At 68.0% G+C, this 15,841-nt stretch overlaps 4 protein-coding genes across 4 annotated transcripts; 1 reads left to right on the top strand and 3 right to left on the bottom strand.

The window, feature by feature from the left end:
* Positions 1 to 2,132: 2,132 nt before the first annotated feature.
* Positions 2,133 to 3,482, bottom strand: V1510DRAFT_426593 (armadillo-type protein; the record flags this gene model as incomplete). The annotated part of the gene is made up of 1 exon (XM_066935167.1): positions 2,133 to 3,482. One exon carries the CDS (start codon positions 3,480 to 3,482, stop codon positions 2,133 to 2,135), a length of 1,350 nt encoding a protein of 449 aa, XP_066788177.1.
* Positions 3,483 to 3,821: 339 nt separating this feature from the next.
* On the bottom strand, positions 3,822 to 4,772 carry V1510DRAFT_367199 (uncharacterized protein; the record flags this gene model as incomplete). The annotated part of the gene is made up of 1 exon (XM_066931296.1): positions 3,822 to 4,772. A coding segment is annotated over one exon (951 nt), but the record flags the coding sequence as incomplete, so codon positions are not given.
* Positions 4,773 to 6,914: 2,142 nt separating this feature from the next.
* V1510DRAFT_419125 (uncharacterized protein) lies at positions 6,915 to 10,551 on the top strand. The gene is made up of 4 exons (XM_066934242.1): positions 6,915 to 7,049; positions 7,081 to 8,458; positions 8,490 to 8,618; positions 8,650 to 10,551. The coding sequence occupies exons 1-4, from the start codon at positions 6,948 to 6,950 to the stop codon at positions 10,479 to 10,481; spliced, it is 3,441 nt and encodes a 1,146-aa protein (XP_066788175.1). The 5' UTR covers positions 6,915 to 6,947; the 3' UTR covers positions 10,482 to 10,551.
* Positions 10,552 to 11,138: 587 nt separating this feature from the next.
* Positions 11,139 to 13,184, bottom strand: V1510DRAFT_419123 (citrate synthase-like protein). The gene has a single exon (XM_066934241.1). The coding sequence runs from the start codon at positions 12,780 to 12,782 to the stop codon at positions 11,346 to 11,348; it is 1,437 nt and encodes a 478-aa protein (XP_066788174.1). The 5' UTR covers positions 12,783 to 13,184; the 3' UTR covers positions 11,139 to 11,345.
* Positions 13,185 to 15,841: the final 2,657 nt, after the last annotated feature.

The following is a 15,841-nucleotide window of genomic DNA, read 5'->3' as shown; positions in this document are numbered from 1 at the left end:
GCCGTGCGGCTCGCATGACGCAGGAGCGACGCTCGTGTAACGCCGGAAACGGCAGCGCCGCACGTTGTGCGGCTGGTGCGGGGCGGCGGTCAGCCGCACGCCGTGCGGCGGACTGCGCACCCGGGCGCACAGCCAGCCCAGCCGTCAGCTGCTGCGTCGGCGCCGCCAGCCACGGTCGCACATGCTGCCCATTGCCGCCTGCCAGCGCCGGCGTGCCGCGGGCCGCTGTAGCCGTCGTTTCACAACAAAGACGGCGCCGCCAGTCTCCGGGCCGTCGGCTGCCAATCGCCCCGCCAATCGCCCCGTCAATCGACCAGCCTGTCGCTGACGCTCTCCGGCGCCCCAGCCGGTGCGCCCAGCCCTGCGACGTCACTTACCAGTGTCTTTCTGACGCTCTGCTGTGGGGTGCAGAGGGGAATAGATAGTAGACCGAGGTGGGAACGAGGGGATTTAAAGAGGTGACGACTGGGACGGTATCACCAGTCGGCAATCCCACGACAGCCATCACAGACTACACGGCGGTGGGCCGGCCGAGCGCGGCCGGGATGCGCGACGTACGCCCGGCAACGGCGCGGACCGGCCGGCCGGGACGGCAGACGGCCGCCGGCGGGCCAGCCTACTGAAATCTACTGGTAGATCGCGTGCGCCGGCCTGCCGATCGTGACAGGGGCGTCACGCTGACAGCGGGCAGGTGCCGGCTTGGCGGCTGGCACGGTCGCCGAACAGCGATAGTGGTAGTCCAGGAGCTGGCTCCTGGACCGTTGCCGTCAGGGATACCACAGCGACGGGCAAGACACGCCGGTGCCAAAGCCGAAGCGAGAGCCCTGCAGCTAGGCACAGACCCTCGGCCAGCTGGTGGTCGGCGGCGGCCAAAACGGCGGGCAGGACGCTCCCGGTGTCGCGCGGAGCCAGCGCACGGCCGGCAAGGTACGGTGGGGCGGCTGCACGCCAGGACCCACAGGCCTTCCAGGCGCGGACTTGCCGGCGTTTGGGGAGGCAGCGAGAACAGGGTTAGGGTCGTGTTATCGCCCCGCCGTGGCGCGACCTGGCGCAAGCCGGCCGCGGAGTGTCGCAGCGTGACGTTATCTTTATCGGGTGTCGCGGCTAGCTGCAGGAGGCGCGCGGCGTGCAGTAGCGCACGGTCGAGTCACGGCGCGGCTGCTTCGGCGGCGGGCGGCGGGCGGCGCGGGGGCGAGACAGACGGCCGGACAGCACGGGTGACGTGCCCCTGGCTGTCCGTCTGGTCCCGCGACCCAGCTGTCGCACGGCGGTCTGCGCGGCGGCGGACGTGACGGCCGCCCAGTAGCCCGGCACCGGGTCACAAAGCTTAAAAATTACCCGGAAAGTATAAGAGGTGATCCGCGCTAGAAGGCTGCTAAGGCGGATATTAAAGTTTATGTGGAAGCGAGCCCCTGAGTTAAACCCAGGCCAGCGCCGCAGCGCGTGCGGCTCACGACTATGGATAATGTATATATTGTACTAATAATATAACAATAACGATCAAAAGAAATGACATCCCTCTGTAAATTTGTTACAGTTGCCGCGCGGGCGCAGCAGCATAAAGTATAATCGGTGACAATGAACAAACCAAGACAATTGAAGAAATGTTAATGTGACAAGCGGATGCAAATGATATTTACGATCTCTACCCCGAGTCTTCGCGCTTTTAGTAACAAGGAACAGGTAATAAAAAATACACAACTTCGTTTTTTTTCTGCGCTTTCTTTCGTCTTTTCCGTTTTTTTTCGTTTTTGCGACCGCCGCAGGCTGTCCGGCTGCGCCCCAGTCTTTCCTTATGTACAGTCCTCTGAAAATGAGCACCCGTGCGCCCGGCCGGCCGCGCAGGGCCGCCGCCGCGCGGCCTCCTATCTTATCAAGCCAATCATACACTACCTCTCGTTCGCCCCCGATGCTGATGTATAGAGATGTCAAAAAGAAAAAGGCCGACGAAGAAGCAAAATTAAAAGGTAGCAAGATATGGACAGTGCAGCAAATGAGTACAAACGAAAACAGGTCGAGTAAAAGTAACAGGTGGATGATACTTGCCAAGTCATTAGAAGTCAACTGTACAGGATGTCGTATCACTCGTCGTCAATAATTATACAGCGGTGCGATGGTGGTATGTTGGTGTTTTACATATAGTTGTAGCCCGCAAAGTCGTCGCCGGCGAAGGACGAGCGGAACGTGTGGCCGGTCTGGGGGCCGGGCACATGGTGCGACGCAAACTGCTGGTGGCCGTTGGCGTGGTGCGGCGGCGGCGGCAGCGCGAGCTCGCCGCGGCCGACGTCGCCGGGGCTGCCGGCGCCCATGCGGTGCATGTGGTTCCCACCGTTGACGACGTTGGGGTTGATCGCGTTGGGCCCGCGCGGCTCGGGCATGTCCATGCCGGGCATGCGCCGGCCCATCGGCATCATGCCGCCCTGGCCGCCGGCGCGGGGGTAGCCGCCGTACGCGCCCGCGGGCGGCGCCACCATCTTGGATTGGATGCGCCGGCCGTACGGCGTGTTGCGGATCGACGGCAGGATCGGCCGGATGACCTCGATCAGGATCTGGCGGGTCTGCGGGTCGGCGAAGTCCAGCGCGGTCTGGATGACGTAGTTGGCGTACGAGTCCCGCAGCAGCTTCTCGAGGTAGATCGACGACAGCAGCTCGTCGATCAGGATCTTGCGCGTCGACGGCTCCGCGATCCGAATGCATTTCTCGATCACGTTCGAGCTGAACTTCTGCATCGACAGCGTGCACACGCTGCCCGCGAACCGCCGGATCAGCGGGTCCGAGTACTTGGTGATGCGCAGGTCGAGCACGTACTGCGTCACGTAGTTGCCGAACGGGTCCTGCACCAGCGTGAACGCGTGCGTTGTGATCTCGTTCACGAGCTGCATCTTCTGCGCCTCGGACGCGTGGTCGATGCACCGCTGCAGCACGCAGCAGCCGTGCCGGTGCGTGCCGACGGCGACGCAGTGCTCGCTGACGGCATCGAAGATGAACTGGGCGTCGTCGTTGCTGAGCCGGTTGAGGCACTTTTGGATCACGTGGTTGCCGTTCAGGTCCTGGATCAGCTCGACCACCTTCGTCTTGAGCGCGTTCACAATCAGCCGGATCTGCTCCGGCGTCGACACGTGCTCGATCATCTTCTGCAGCGCGCGCGTGCCGTGCTGGTTGAACGCGATCTCCACCAGCTGCGGCGCGGCCGTCTCGACCAGCGTCGTGCGCTGCTCGTCGTCGACGTGCTCGAGCAGCTTCTGGCAGAGGTAGTTGCCGAACGGGTCCGTCATGAGCTCGACCACGTGCGGGCACGTCTCGTTGAAGATCATGTTGAGGTACGTCGGGTTGTGCTCCTCGAGCTTCTTCTGCAGGTACCGGCAGCCGTGCTGGTCCTTGCAGAGCGAGTAGATCTCGTTGCCGAGCGACTCGAGCATGACGTTGGCGAACCGGTTGGCGTCCTGGTCCGTCTGCCGGCGCGAGGGCGAGCGCATCATCATGTTGCCCTGCGGGTAGATTGGCTCCGCGAACTGGTTCGAGCCGTAGATCGGGTACGACGGGTACGCCGGCTGGTGGTAGACCTGCGGCGGAATCATGCCGTACTGGTACGGCGGCGCCGGCGGCAGGTTGTCGGCCTGCGAGCCGGGCATGGGGCTGGCGGCCGGCCGCAGCGGCCGCTCGGGGCCGGCCGCAGAGCGCGTGCGCACGCGGTCGAGCGGCTTGCGGTCTTCGCGGCCGCCGGCGAACGCCGCGTGGTCTTCCGGCGGCGCAAACGAGTTCTGGCGGTCAGCGGGCACCGTGCAGGTACGTACCATGGAGGCGCCGGCCGGGCCGGCCGGGCTGAAGAGCTGGTACGTGGACGAGACGTCCGCGGACGCGCGCTTGTCCGCGGCGGCCTCGCGCAGGCCTTCCGACGGCGGGTGGTAGCCGGCCAGGCCCGAGAGCGAGTGGTGGTGCGTCGGGCGCGAGCGCGGCAGCATCGGCCAGCCCTGCGGCGGCGGGTGGGCACCCGCCGGGTCCGCGATAGGCTCGGACGTCATGCCGAGCTCCAGCGGCGTGCCGTGCTGGCGGTCAGCGGCCGCCGGCGGCGAACCTACCCCAGACGAAAACGACTCGCGCCGGACCAGGATCGGGAACTTGTCGTCGGTCGTGTTGACCTGCAGAAACGAGCTCTTGTGCGACGGGCCCGCGTCCGGGAACAGGAACTTGGACTGATGCTGCATGTACGAGTCCTCGTGGGCCGGGCTGGCGTCCGCGCGCGGCGCTGCGTAGGCGTCGCGCGCAAAGGACTTGGGCATGTCAAACAGCAGCCCGTCCTCGTTCGACAGCCGGCGCCGGCCGCCAAACGATGACGCCGTCAGCGTGCGCACGCGCGGCCCGTCGTCCGGCGGCGTGACGAGCTGCTGCGACCCCGACAGCCGCGCCAGCCGGTTCGGCGTCGCGATGCCCGCGATGCCGACCGGCACCGTGTTGGACCGCATGCGGTCGCCGCTCTCGCGGAGGTCCGGCGGCGTCGTGGGCTCGCTGATGGTCGTGGCAGTGTTAGCCGAGCCGTCGAGGTCATTCGACGCCATCTGCAGCAGCATCTGCTCGTCCTTGCGCTGCTGCACCTCCAGCAGCCGCATCTCGTGCTCGAACCGCCGGATGTGTTCCATTCGCAGCAGCTCGTGTTCTTGCCGCTTCTGTTGGAGCTGCGCCGTTAGCGAGCTCGCGTTCCGGCATTGGCCGTCTGTACGCACACTTACTGCCGAATCGTACAGGCCCAGCTGCTTGGGCGTGCCGGCGTCCATTGCGGGCGGCGATCGCGCCGCGAGCGCCCGCGCCGGCGGGCGGGCCGCGTCGGCAAACGCCGCGGACGGCGGCGAAGGGGACGAGTCCAGCGACAGCCCGCCGAGCGCGAGGGCCTCGGGCCCCGGCGTGCCCGCGGACGTGTGGCTAGCGGACGGGCCCTCTGACGGGAAGGCCATATGCTATGACAGACGACAGCGCGGCCGAAGAGCCACGGACGAGAGCAGGGAGGAAGCGGTGAGGAAAGAAAGAGAGAGGGCGAGTAAAAATAGCAGAGAAAAATTGACGACGCTGGCCAGGAGAGTCCCGGCGCAAAATTTGCCGTAGTGGACTGCCCACTGCCACCCCCCCATCGGCGCGGCGGCGCCTCCCCCAAACCCACGGCACGGCCGCGCGGATGGCCTGCGCGGCTGGCGCGGGCCGCTGCGGCCGCGAGTGGCAAGGCGCCGAGCCGCCGGCCGCGGCCGGCCGGCGGCTGCAGGCGCCGGCGGGCGGTCCACTACGGGGACCACTGGGAGTCCACTACCCGGCCGTCCACTACCCGGCCGCTGCCGACCACTACCCGGCCACTACCCGGCCGGTGCCACCACTGGCGCGGCAGCGCCCAGCGCCGAGCCGCGGCGGCCGCAGCTGCCCGCAGGAAGCCGCCAGAAGGTCCCAGGCCCGGCGCGGCCGGTGGCGGCGCGGGCACGGGCCTGCGTCGCCGGCGCGGGCGCGGCGGCGCGCCGACCCCGGCGCCGGTCACGGCGGGCCCAGCCGCTGGCCACCCGCGGCCGTCTGCAGGCGGCGCCCGCGGCACGGCGGCGGCTCGCGGGGCAGACGCAGGGTGGCAGTGGACACCCACCCGGCGGCCGAGCCAGTAGCCGCAGGACCGCGCAGCCGCAGCCCGCGTACCCGCAGGTCCCGTTAGTGGACCTAGCCGGGCGGTAGCGCCAGTGGCCCGCGTGGCCTGCGTAATCCAGAGACCAGGTGTGGCGCGCACGGCCACGGCACACAGCGGCCGCGGCCGCAGACGCACACCGCCACCCGAGCCACGGCGTATCCGGCTGCAGGCGCCACCGTCACCCACCGCGCGCCGATCGCGCCGCACGCGTTGCGGCGCGTCAGCCGCACGTGGTCACGTGCCACGCCCGCCGCCGACTTGGCGCGCAACGTGGCCGCTTGCCGCCGGGCCCGCTGGTGCGCTGGCGCTAGCCACCGTGACCACGGCTGCGCCGTCTGCAGGCGCACGGCGCAGACGCAGATCGGAGCACTTGCCGGCCGCACTGCGCCGGCAGCGTACGCGCCACTGCCGATCCTGCAAGTCACGGCGTGACGGTGTGAGGGGTTACGCCGATCGGCGCCGCCCTGGCCGCCGCCCTGGCCGCCCGGCTGCGGCAGCTGCGCTTACCGTTCGCGGCTGCATCCACAGGCTTCCATGGCGCCACGTTGCGCGCGGGCGGACGGCGGGGTGGCGGCTGCGACGGCGGGGGCGGTGCGCGGGCGGTGCGCGGCGGTGCGCGGCGCGCCCGGCCTGCTAGGGCGGCGGTGCTGCAGCTGGCGGTGCCCCGGCACCCGGAGCTGGCCCCGCGGCGGTGCGTGGCCGGTGCGTGGCGGTGCCCCCGGCGGTCTACGGCCCACGGCCTGTGGCCTAGCGGCCGGCGGCCTGGTGCCACGGCCGCTGCCAGGCCACCCGCGGCCTGGGGACGGCTGCCGGCCGTCTGGTGACAGCCGGCAGGTGCGCCCGCGCCCGCATTCGCCGGCCGCGCGCCGGCCGCGGGCAGTAGCCGCCCGACAGGGCGCCACGTCATGCGTGCGGCTGTGACGTGCTGCAGGGCGCCGCATAGCGTGCGGCGGCAGCGCGCCGCGCCGCGTGCGGCTGGCCCGTGCGAGCCCAGCGCGCCGCAGCGTGTGCGGCGCGTCTCTGCACGTGATATTCACGTGACTGACGAGTGCGGCTCGTGCTTATGTAAGCCGCCCCCGCCCTCGCCCGTCCTGCCGCCGTCCGTGGCCTCCGGCGGCAGTCGCAGGGCCCTCCGGCGGCCGTCGCCGGCTGTCCTCTCTCTTCCCCGGCCCCATTCGGCCCCGGCGTCGTCCGTCCGCTCCCCAGCCCAGGCGCCGCCCGCGTCGCTTAACCTCCCGACTAAAAAAATTTCTACCCAACGTCAACGCACCAGGCCGCACACTCAACATCCACCATGACGCACAGCGGGGCGGCTGGCGGCGAGGACGCGTTCAACGAGCTTCTCAAGCCCGTCTACAATGGCAAGCATCTGACGGATCCGATCAAAACAATCGAGGTAAGTCGTCGTCCGGGCGCGCTGACGCCAGGACAAATGGCTGCTCCTGCCCGCGTTTCTCAAGGTCAAGGGCCTCGTCAAGCAGCACCTCAACTCGTTCAACTACTTTGTCGACGTCGACCTTAAGAAGATCGTCAAGGCCAACGAGAAGGTGCTGTCGGACGTCGACCCCGAGTTCTACCTCAAGTACCTGGACATCCGGGTGGGCATGCCGCAGCGCAAGGACTCGAACTCGATCGACACCGAGATCTCGCCGCAGGAGTGCCGGCTGCGCGACCTGACGTACGCGGCGCCGATCTTCGTCGACGTCGAGTACACGCGCGGCAAGAAGATCGTGATCCACCGTGGGCTCGAGATCGGCCGGATGCCGATCATGCTGCGGTCGGACCGGTGCATCCTGGCGGGCAAGTCCGAGGCCGAGATGGCGCAGCTGCGCGAGTGCCCGCTCGACCCGGGCGGCTACTTCATCGTCAACGGCACCGAGAAGGTGATCCTGATCCAGGAGCAGCTGTCCAAGAACCGCATCATCGTCGAGGCGGACGAGAAGAAGGGCATTGTGCAGGCGTCGGTGACGTCGTCGACGCACGAGCGCAAGTCCAAGACGTACATCATCACCAAGAAGGACCGGCTGTTCCTCAAGCACAACTCGATCGCCGAGGACATCCCGATCGTGATGGCGCTCAAGGCGTGCGGCGTGCAGAGCGACTTTGAGATCATGCAGCTGGTCGCCGGCTCGGACGCCAAGTTCCAGGAGGCGTTTGCCATCAACTTCGAGGAGTGCGCGCGCTGCGGCGTCTACACGCAGCAGCAGGCGCTCGAGTACATCGGGACCAAGGTCAAGACCATGCGGCGGCCGACCAGCCCGCGGCTGACGGCCGCGCAGGAGGGCCTCGAGGCCATGGCGCAGACGGTTATCGCGCACATCACGGTCGAGAACCTGGACTTCCGCGAGAAGTCCATGTACATGGCCATCATGACCCGGCGCGTGCTCATGACGATGCTCAACCCGGCCCTGGTGGACGACCGCGACTACGTCGGCAACAAGCGCCTCGAGCTGGCCGGGCAGCTGCTGTCGCTGCTGTTCGAGGACCTGTTCAAGAAGTTCAACTCGGACTTCAAGTCGTCGATCGACAAGGTCCTCAAGAAGCCGAACCGGACCAACGAGTTCGACGCGCTGCTCAACATCACGATCCACAGCAACAACATCACCATGGGCATGAACCGGGCGATCTCGACCGGCAACTGGTCGCTCAAGCGGTTCAAGATGGAGCGCGCTGGCGTCACGCACGTGCTCAGTCGGCTGAGCTACATCGCCGCGCTGGGCATGATGACCCGGATCTCGTCCCAGTTCGAGAAGACGCGCAAAGTGTCGGGCCCACGCTCGCTGCAGCCGTCGCAGTTTGGCATGCGTAAGTACGTCCGCGGCCGCGCTGACCCCAGTCTGTCCGTCCGACACGCCCGAGGGCGAGGCCTGCGGCCTGGTCAAGAACCTGGCGCTGATGACGCACATCACGACCGACGACGAGGAGGAGCCGCTCAAGAAGCTGATATTCGTGCTTGGCGCCGAGGGTACGTGGGCACGGGGGCGCGCTGACAGCAGACATCTCGGTCATCTCCGGCCACGAGCTCCACGCGAAGGGCACGTACTCGATCTTCCTGAACGGCACGGTCCTGGGCATCACGCGGTCGCCCAAGAAGTTCGTCAGCCAGTTCCGGCTGCTGCGGCGCAAGGGCCGCGTGTCCGCCCTGGTCAGCTTTTACCTCAACCACCACCACCGGGCGGTCCACATCGCGTCCGACGGCGGCCGCATCTGCCGGCCGCTGATCATTGTCGAGCGTGGGCGGCCGCGCGTGCGCCAGCACCATGTCGACGCGCTCAAGCGCGGCGAGCTGCAGTTCGACGACTTCCTGCGGCTCGAGCTGGTCGAGTACCTCGACGTCAACGAGGAGAACGACTCCAACATCGCCATCTACGAGAACCAGATCGTGCCGATCACGACCCACCTCGAGATCGAGCCGTTCACGGTCCTCGGCGCCGTGGCCGGCCTGATCCCGTACCCGCACCACAACCAGTCGCCGCGCAACACGTACCAGTGCGCGATGGGCAAGCAGGCCATCGGCGCGATTGCATACAACCAGCTGCAGCGCATCGACACGCTGCTGTACCTGATGGTGTACCCGCAGCAGCCGATGGTCAAGACACGCACGATCGAGCTGATCCAGTACGACAAGCTGCCGGCCGGCCAGAACGCGACCGTCGCGGTCATGTCGTACTCGGGCTACGACATCGAGGACGCGCTCGTGCTCAACAAGGCGTCGATCGACCGCGGGTTCGGCCGGTGCCAGGTCATGCGCAAGAACACGACCACGCTCAAGCGCTACGCCAACTCGACGCACGACCGCCTCGACGGCGTGAAGCGCGACCAGGACGGCAACGCGATCGCCAAGCACGCCATCCTCGAGGCCGACGGCCTGCCGGGCGTCGGAGAGCAGGTCTCGGGCGGCATGGTCTACGTCAACAAGCAGATCCCCAACAACGCCGGCGACAACGTCATCGGCGCGTCCAACCCGCCGCCGGAGGACTACAAGGACGCGCCCGTCACGTACAAGGCACCCGAGCCGAGCTACATCGACAAGGTCATGCTGTCGTCGTCCGAGTCTGAGCAGCCGCTGATCAAGGTCCTGCTGCGCCAGACGCGCCGGCCCGAGCTCGGCGACAAGTTCTCGTCGCGCCACGGCCAGAAGGGCGTCTGCGGCATCATCGTCAACCACGAGGACATGCCGTTCAACGACCAGGGCATCAGCCCGGACATCATCATGAACCCGCACGGCTTCCCGTCGCGGATGACGGTCGGCAAGATGATCGAGCTCATTTCGGGCAAGGCCGGCGTGCTCGACGGCTCGCTGCAATACGGCACCGCGTTTGGCGGCAGCAAGCTTGAGGACATGGCCAAGATCCTCGTCGACAAGGGCTTCAGCTACTCGGGCAAGGACATGCTCACGTCGGGCGTGACTGGCGAGAGCTTGCAGGCCTACATCTTCTTCGGGCCGATCTACTACCAGAAGCTCAAGCACATGGTCCTGGACAAGATGCACGCTCGTGCGCGCGGCCCACGGGCCGTGCTGACCCGCCAGCCGACCGAGGGCCGCTCGCGCGACGGCGGTCTGCGCTTGGGCGAGATGGAGCGCGACTGTCTGATCGCGTACGGCGCGTCGCAGCTGCTGCTTGAGCGGCTGATGATCTCGTCCGACGCGTTCGACGTCGACGTGTGCAATACGTGCGGGCTACTCGGCTACAACGGCTGGTGCACGTCGTGCAACAGCAGCAAGAATGTGTTCAAGATGACCATTCCGTACGCGGCCAAGCTGCTGTTCCAGGAGCTGCTGTCGATGAACGTGGCGCCGCGCCTGAAGCTGGGCGACCGGTTCTAGGCCGCTGGCCGATTGCATGCCCTAGGGTTTTTGGATGTACGGTAGAGGAAAAGTCATTTAGTAAGAGGTGTGGGGAAGAACGCGGGCGAAAGGGCGGTCTGACGCGGCGAGCCGCACAAGCGGGCGAGCCGCACAGGCCGGCGAGCCCGCAAGAGCGCGAGCCGCACGAGCCGCACGAGCCGCACCGGCCGAGCTCCAGCCCTAACCCGCACATGCCGCTACCCGTGCTATCCGCGCTAGCCGTACGCCCGAACCCACGCGCCCGGCGCCTGGGCAGATGTTCCGACGTCACTACCTGGCGGCTGGGTGACAGGTGACTCGTCGGACCACCGGCTCCGGGTGAGCGCCGCAGGGCCACGGGCGGAACTGCGCCGCCGGGACGCCTGTGGCCGTGCAGCCAGGCCGTCCAGCGCTGCACGCTGCCGCGCAAGCGAGCCGGCGCGGGGCCGGCGCCACTTCGGCCCTGGCCCGGCGTGTGGACCCAACAGCACGGGTCGCGACGTCATCCCCGCCCGCCAGGGGCTCCGCTCGGCCATGGCGTCGGCCAGCAGCGTGAGCCCGGCTGCGGCTGCGTCGCCAACGCGCGCCCACTCTAGCGCCAGCCAGAAAGCCGGTACCGGCCCGCCACTAGCCGCCCTTAGCCGGCACCCCACCTCCGTTTTCGTCACACGCAAAATCCTTGTCATATTGATCAGAGAATGTACAGTATCAGGCCAGCCAGTGCAACGCAGACCCAGCCACGGCCGCGCCTCAGCGCCAGCCGTCCGCAGGACCCGCCCAGTGTTCATACATTGTTATTACACTATCGTGACCTAAATGACAATAAAACAAAATTCGTGATTAGTGTTCAATGATTTTGGTTGTTTACAACTCGTAGCCAACCAGCTTAGCAAAGGCCTCGGTCGAGAACGACTTGGGGCGCTCGATGGGCATGCCGTAGGCACGGTCAATGATGAGCTGGGGAAGGACACCCAGAGCACGCGAGACACCAAAGAGCACGGTGTAGTACGACTCCTCGGTCAGGCCGTAGTACTGCAGCAGAACACCCGAGTGCGAGTCCACGTTGGGCCACGGGTTCTTGGTCTTGCCGTGCTTGGTGAGGACCTTGGGGGCGATCTCGTAGATCTGCGAGACCAGCTTGAACAGGTCGTAGTCGGGCAGGTGCTTGAGCGCAAACTCACGCTGGGCCATGTAGCGCGGGTCGGTCTTGCGCAGGACGGCGTGGCCGTAGCCGGGCACGACACGGCCGGCGTTGAGCGTGTCCCAGAGGTACTTCTCGATCTCCTCGTTCGAGACGTTCGAGCCGATCTTGGACTTCATGTCCAGGATCCACTCGAGCACCTCCTGGTTGGCACGGCCGTGCAGGGGACCGGCCAGACCGTTCATGCCGGCAGCCAGCGACAGGTACGGCGACGACAGGGCCGAGCCGACCAGGTGGGTGGTGTGCGCCGAGACGTTGCCGCCCTCGTGGTCCGAGTGGATGGTCAGGTACAGACGCATGAGCTCGACGAACTCGTTGTTCTCGGCGAAGCCGAGCAGCTTCGACAGGTTGTACGAGTAGTCCTTGTCGAGCTCGATCTCGCCGACCTTGCCGTCGTGGAACACGTTGCGGTAGATGCGGGCGGCGATGCCGGGCAGCTTGGCGATCAGGTCAAGCGAGTCCTCGTAGGTGTACAGCCAGAGGTCCTTCTTGTTGACACCCTTCTCGTAGGCCTTGGTGAACGACGACTCGGACTCGAGCGCGGTGATCGCGATCGAGAACTGGGCCATCGGGTGCAGCGTGCGCGGCGCGCTGTCGAGCAGGTCGATGACGTGCTGGGGCAGCTCGGCGCGGGCGGCCAGCTCGGCCGACAGCGCCTTGACCTGGGTCTCGGACGGGACCTCGCCGGTCAGGAGCAGCCAGAACAGACCCTCGGGCAGGACCTCCGAGCCGCCGGGGGCCTTGGGCAGGATCTCCTGGATCTCGGGGATGGTCTTGCCGCGGAAGCGGATGCCCTCCTCGGCGTCCAGGACCGAGCCCTCCCAGACGAGGCCCTTGATGCCACGCATGCCACCGTAGGCCTGGTCAAGCAGGACCTCGCCGATGACGGTGTTGCCCTTCTCCTTGCGGAACTTCTTGACCTGCTCGATCTTCTCGGGGAAGATCTCGATCAGGCGCTCCTTGAGCGTGGGCTCCTTGCCGGTAGAGTAGGCACGGAACGACTGCATCGAGTAGGCCTTGAACGCGTTGTACATGCGCGGGGTGACCTGGATGTGCGACGACCGCAGGAACGACGACGCGAGACGAGACGGAGCAGGCATTGTGATATCTATAGTCGTCAGCGTTGCCGTGCGGGGTGTGGGGAAGGCGTGGCGGAGTCGTGACGGCGCCGCGATGGCGCCGCGACGGCGCCGGGGCCGGAGCCACCGGCGGCGATCATGGGCCAGAGGAAGCACCGCGCCAAGGGCAGGGTGAAGGCACGGTCCCCAGACGCCGGCGCCCCGAGCCGAGAGGGGCGCCCGGCCGCCGGCCGGGGCCTGACCGGCGGCGGCCGCAGAGGGGCCGACGCGAGTCCGGGGTACCGTCCGGGGAGGGCCCGGCGGACGTCCGGCGCACCCCGCGTCCGCTTCGGGAAGGCCCGCCTCCACCGGGCGCCGGGCCAGCGCCCGTTCGGGCGAGCGCCGGGCGCGCGCGGCGCTCGGGCCATCCGGACGAGCGCCGGCGAGCCCTGCCGGGCGCCACCCTCGCCGTCTGCGCTGGCCCGGCCGGCCGGCCGGAGCGCGCTCGGCGCGCCCCCCCCCGCCCTTGCCCTGGCCACCCTTATAACGTCCGCCGTTCCCGGCAGCTACCATCTGCAGCCCGCGGCCACGGCCTGCGCCGGAAACCCACCGGCCCCACAGCGCCGCAGCGGCCAGGCAGGCACCGCGGCCGTCGCCGCCGTACCCGCCCGGCCGCCGCCGCCCACAGCCGGCCGGCCGTCGCCGGCCGTCCGTGCGCAATCGCCACGCCTCAATGCGAACTTACAGAGCGTAACCAGAAAGATCCTAGGTGTCACAGAAGAGTCCTCAGACGAAAGTTCGGAGGAAAGCAGGCAGCCAAGTGTGCTGGGGAAAAAAGAAAAGAAGGAAGGAAGAAAGAACGAGGACTTTTAAAGCCAGAGGGAAAAATTTAGAACCAAAAGAGAAAGAGGAGGAACAACCAACCACTACGACGGCGGCCCGGGGCTATAGGCCAGCCAGGAAACAGAAAGAAAGTCTAGGTGGAGATTAGACAAGCCTAACTCGTAATTAGAGTATGAGCAGCCGGCAGGGCCAACGGTGACAGCCGGCCAGCCCGGCCCGGCCGCCGTCGTAGTCTCGACCGGGCTGGCAGACGGACGAGGGGGGGGGCGCGGGGGATGCCCCCCCGCGCGCCAGCGCGCAATTGGCGGCAGATCGGCCCGGGAGCCGGCCGTGGGCGGCGGGAGGTGCTGGATCGCGGGCTCGCAGTCGGCGATGGCGCTGCTGGGATTGGGCGGTGAAGACGGGCGGCGGTACGCTCGGATACCACCAGGTACACGGTGAGTACGCCCGGAAGTGTGCGGAACACGTCGTACTGCAGGTATCTGCAGGTATTCGTTTAGAGTTTGCGGCGTACCGGCAGCCGACCGAGCTTGCGTCCGGCCCTAACCAATGCCCGGCCGCGCAAAGCCGTCGCCGTCGGCTGGCCGCCGGCTGATAGGGCGCGCCGGGGCCACGAGCGCACTGCCGGGTGCCGGTGCGGGGCGCGCGCGTCGGCGGCTGCGGCTCCGCTGGGCGACGGCCGGCCCTCGAGCGGCCGGCCGCCGGCCTGCGGCCGGGAGGGGCTGCGGGGCACGCGGCCGCGGGCATGCCCCGGACGCGGCGTCGCCACACCCCCGGCGCGGCCGGGGATCCGTGCCGGTTTGACCGCGCAGCGCTGATAGGCCGCCCGGGGCACGCCCGGCGCGTGCGGCGCGCGCGCCGCGCGACGTGCGGCTCACTGACGTCACTGCCCCGCGCCCGCCGCCCGCCCGCGCCGCCCGCGCGCGGACCGCGGGCGCGCTGCCGGCGGCGGCCGCGCTCGGCGACACCGCGGCCGCGCGCTGCGCGCGTCCACGGCCGGCCGCCTGCCCGTCTGGCGGGGCCGCCTGCTCTCCGCAAGTCATCCGGTCCCGACGTAGCCGCGAAGCTTATTCGTACCCCGCTGCCAGATCACGTGTTTTGGCTCGTTGTTCCGGGCTCATCTCCGGCGGCACGTGCTAGCGCAGTCCGAGCCGCACCGCGTGCGGCGCCGCCCTCCTCCGGACGCGCGCGTCGTGCGGCTTCCCGGACCTCCGCGCGCCGCCGCGGCCGACCCTGCTCCGCGCCGCGCGCTCCGGCGGACGGCCGGTTCCGGCTCGCCGCGTTCCTGACTAGTTGCCTGCGGGGTCCGCGGCCTGGCCGGCTCGCCGTCGCGGTCAGCCGCGCTCCGGCCATCCTAACTGCATGCGCGCCGTCAGCGGCCTTGCTGGCGGCCACATTGGTCTGCGTTGGCTCGCCCGTTTTGGGCGCCTGCAGTCTGTGTTCGCCTCACGTCACCACCGGTCGGCTGACCGTTGCGCCAGTGTGGAGCGCCACCGCCGCATCGGCACCCTGCGGCCTGCGCTACGTAGGTCACGACGACTCGTCGAAGGGCTAGCGGCGGCCGGCGTGCCTGCCAGGAGACGGACGCCGGCCTTGGCTGGTGCTGGTGCTGTCGCGGCCGTGGGCGAGACCTGCCGCGGCGACGGCCGCTGTTGCTGCCCGTCCGCTGTGTTGGACTGCCCCGTCGTCGGCCCGGTGCGGCGCAAGCCCAGCCCTTTCCGACACGCTGTCGTGGGATGCCCAGCCCGCTGACGCACCACCTCGGCTCTGCCGCGACTGCCACGCTCTGCGCCCCGTCAATTGCCTCAGTCGTCTACCTACAGACGTATGCGGCGTTTGGGTGACGATCTGGCGAATTGCGGGGCAATTGACGACTGGGCGCGCCTGTAGCTCGTGCGGCCGCGTCCACCCACGGCGACCGCGACAGACGCTCGTCACACCGCCGCGCAGGAGGGAGCCGCGGTCCGGTTGTCAATTGCGCGCGTATGCTGCCAATTGCACCCAATTGCGTCCACCGGCTGCCTACGCAGTCGCGTAGCCCAATTGTGTTCGCCGACGCTGGACGGACGGTGACGACCGGTGACGGCCGAGTGTCGTCCTGCGCTGGCTACCCTTGGTCGGTCTACACGCGACTGCCTCTGCGTTGTGCTCTCTACGCGGGTGACTTCGTTGGCCGGACGGGACCTGGCGATTGTTTGTGAAACCACAATTGCCCCCTATTGCGGTCCGCACGCGCGCAAATTTTCACACGCGAATTC

The sequence above is a fragment of the Dipodascopsis tothii genome (genome assembly GCF_038497935.1).
Source record: "Dipodascopsis tothii strain CBS 759.85 unplaced genomic scaffold V1510scaffold_21, whole genome shotgun sequence".
Lineage (NCBI taxonomy): Eukaryota > Fungi > Ascomycota > Lipomycetes > Lipomycetales > Lipomycetaceae > Neoaidaea > Neoaidaea tothii.
The sequence above is the reverse complement of the archived record's forward strand: the minus strand, read 5'-3'. Positions and strand labels throughout refer to the sequence as shown.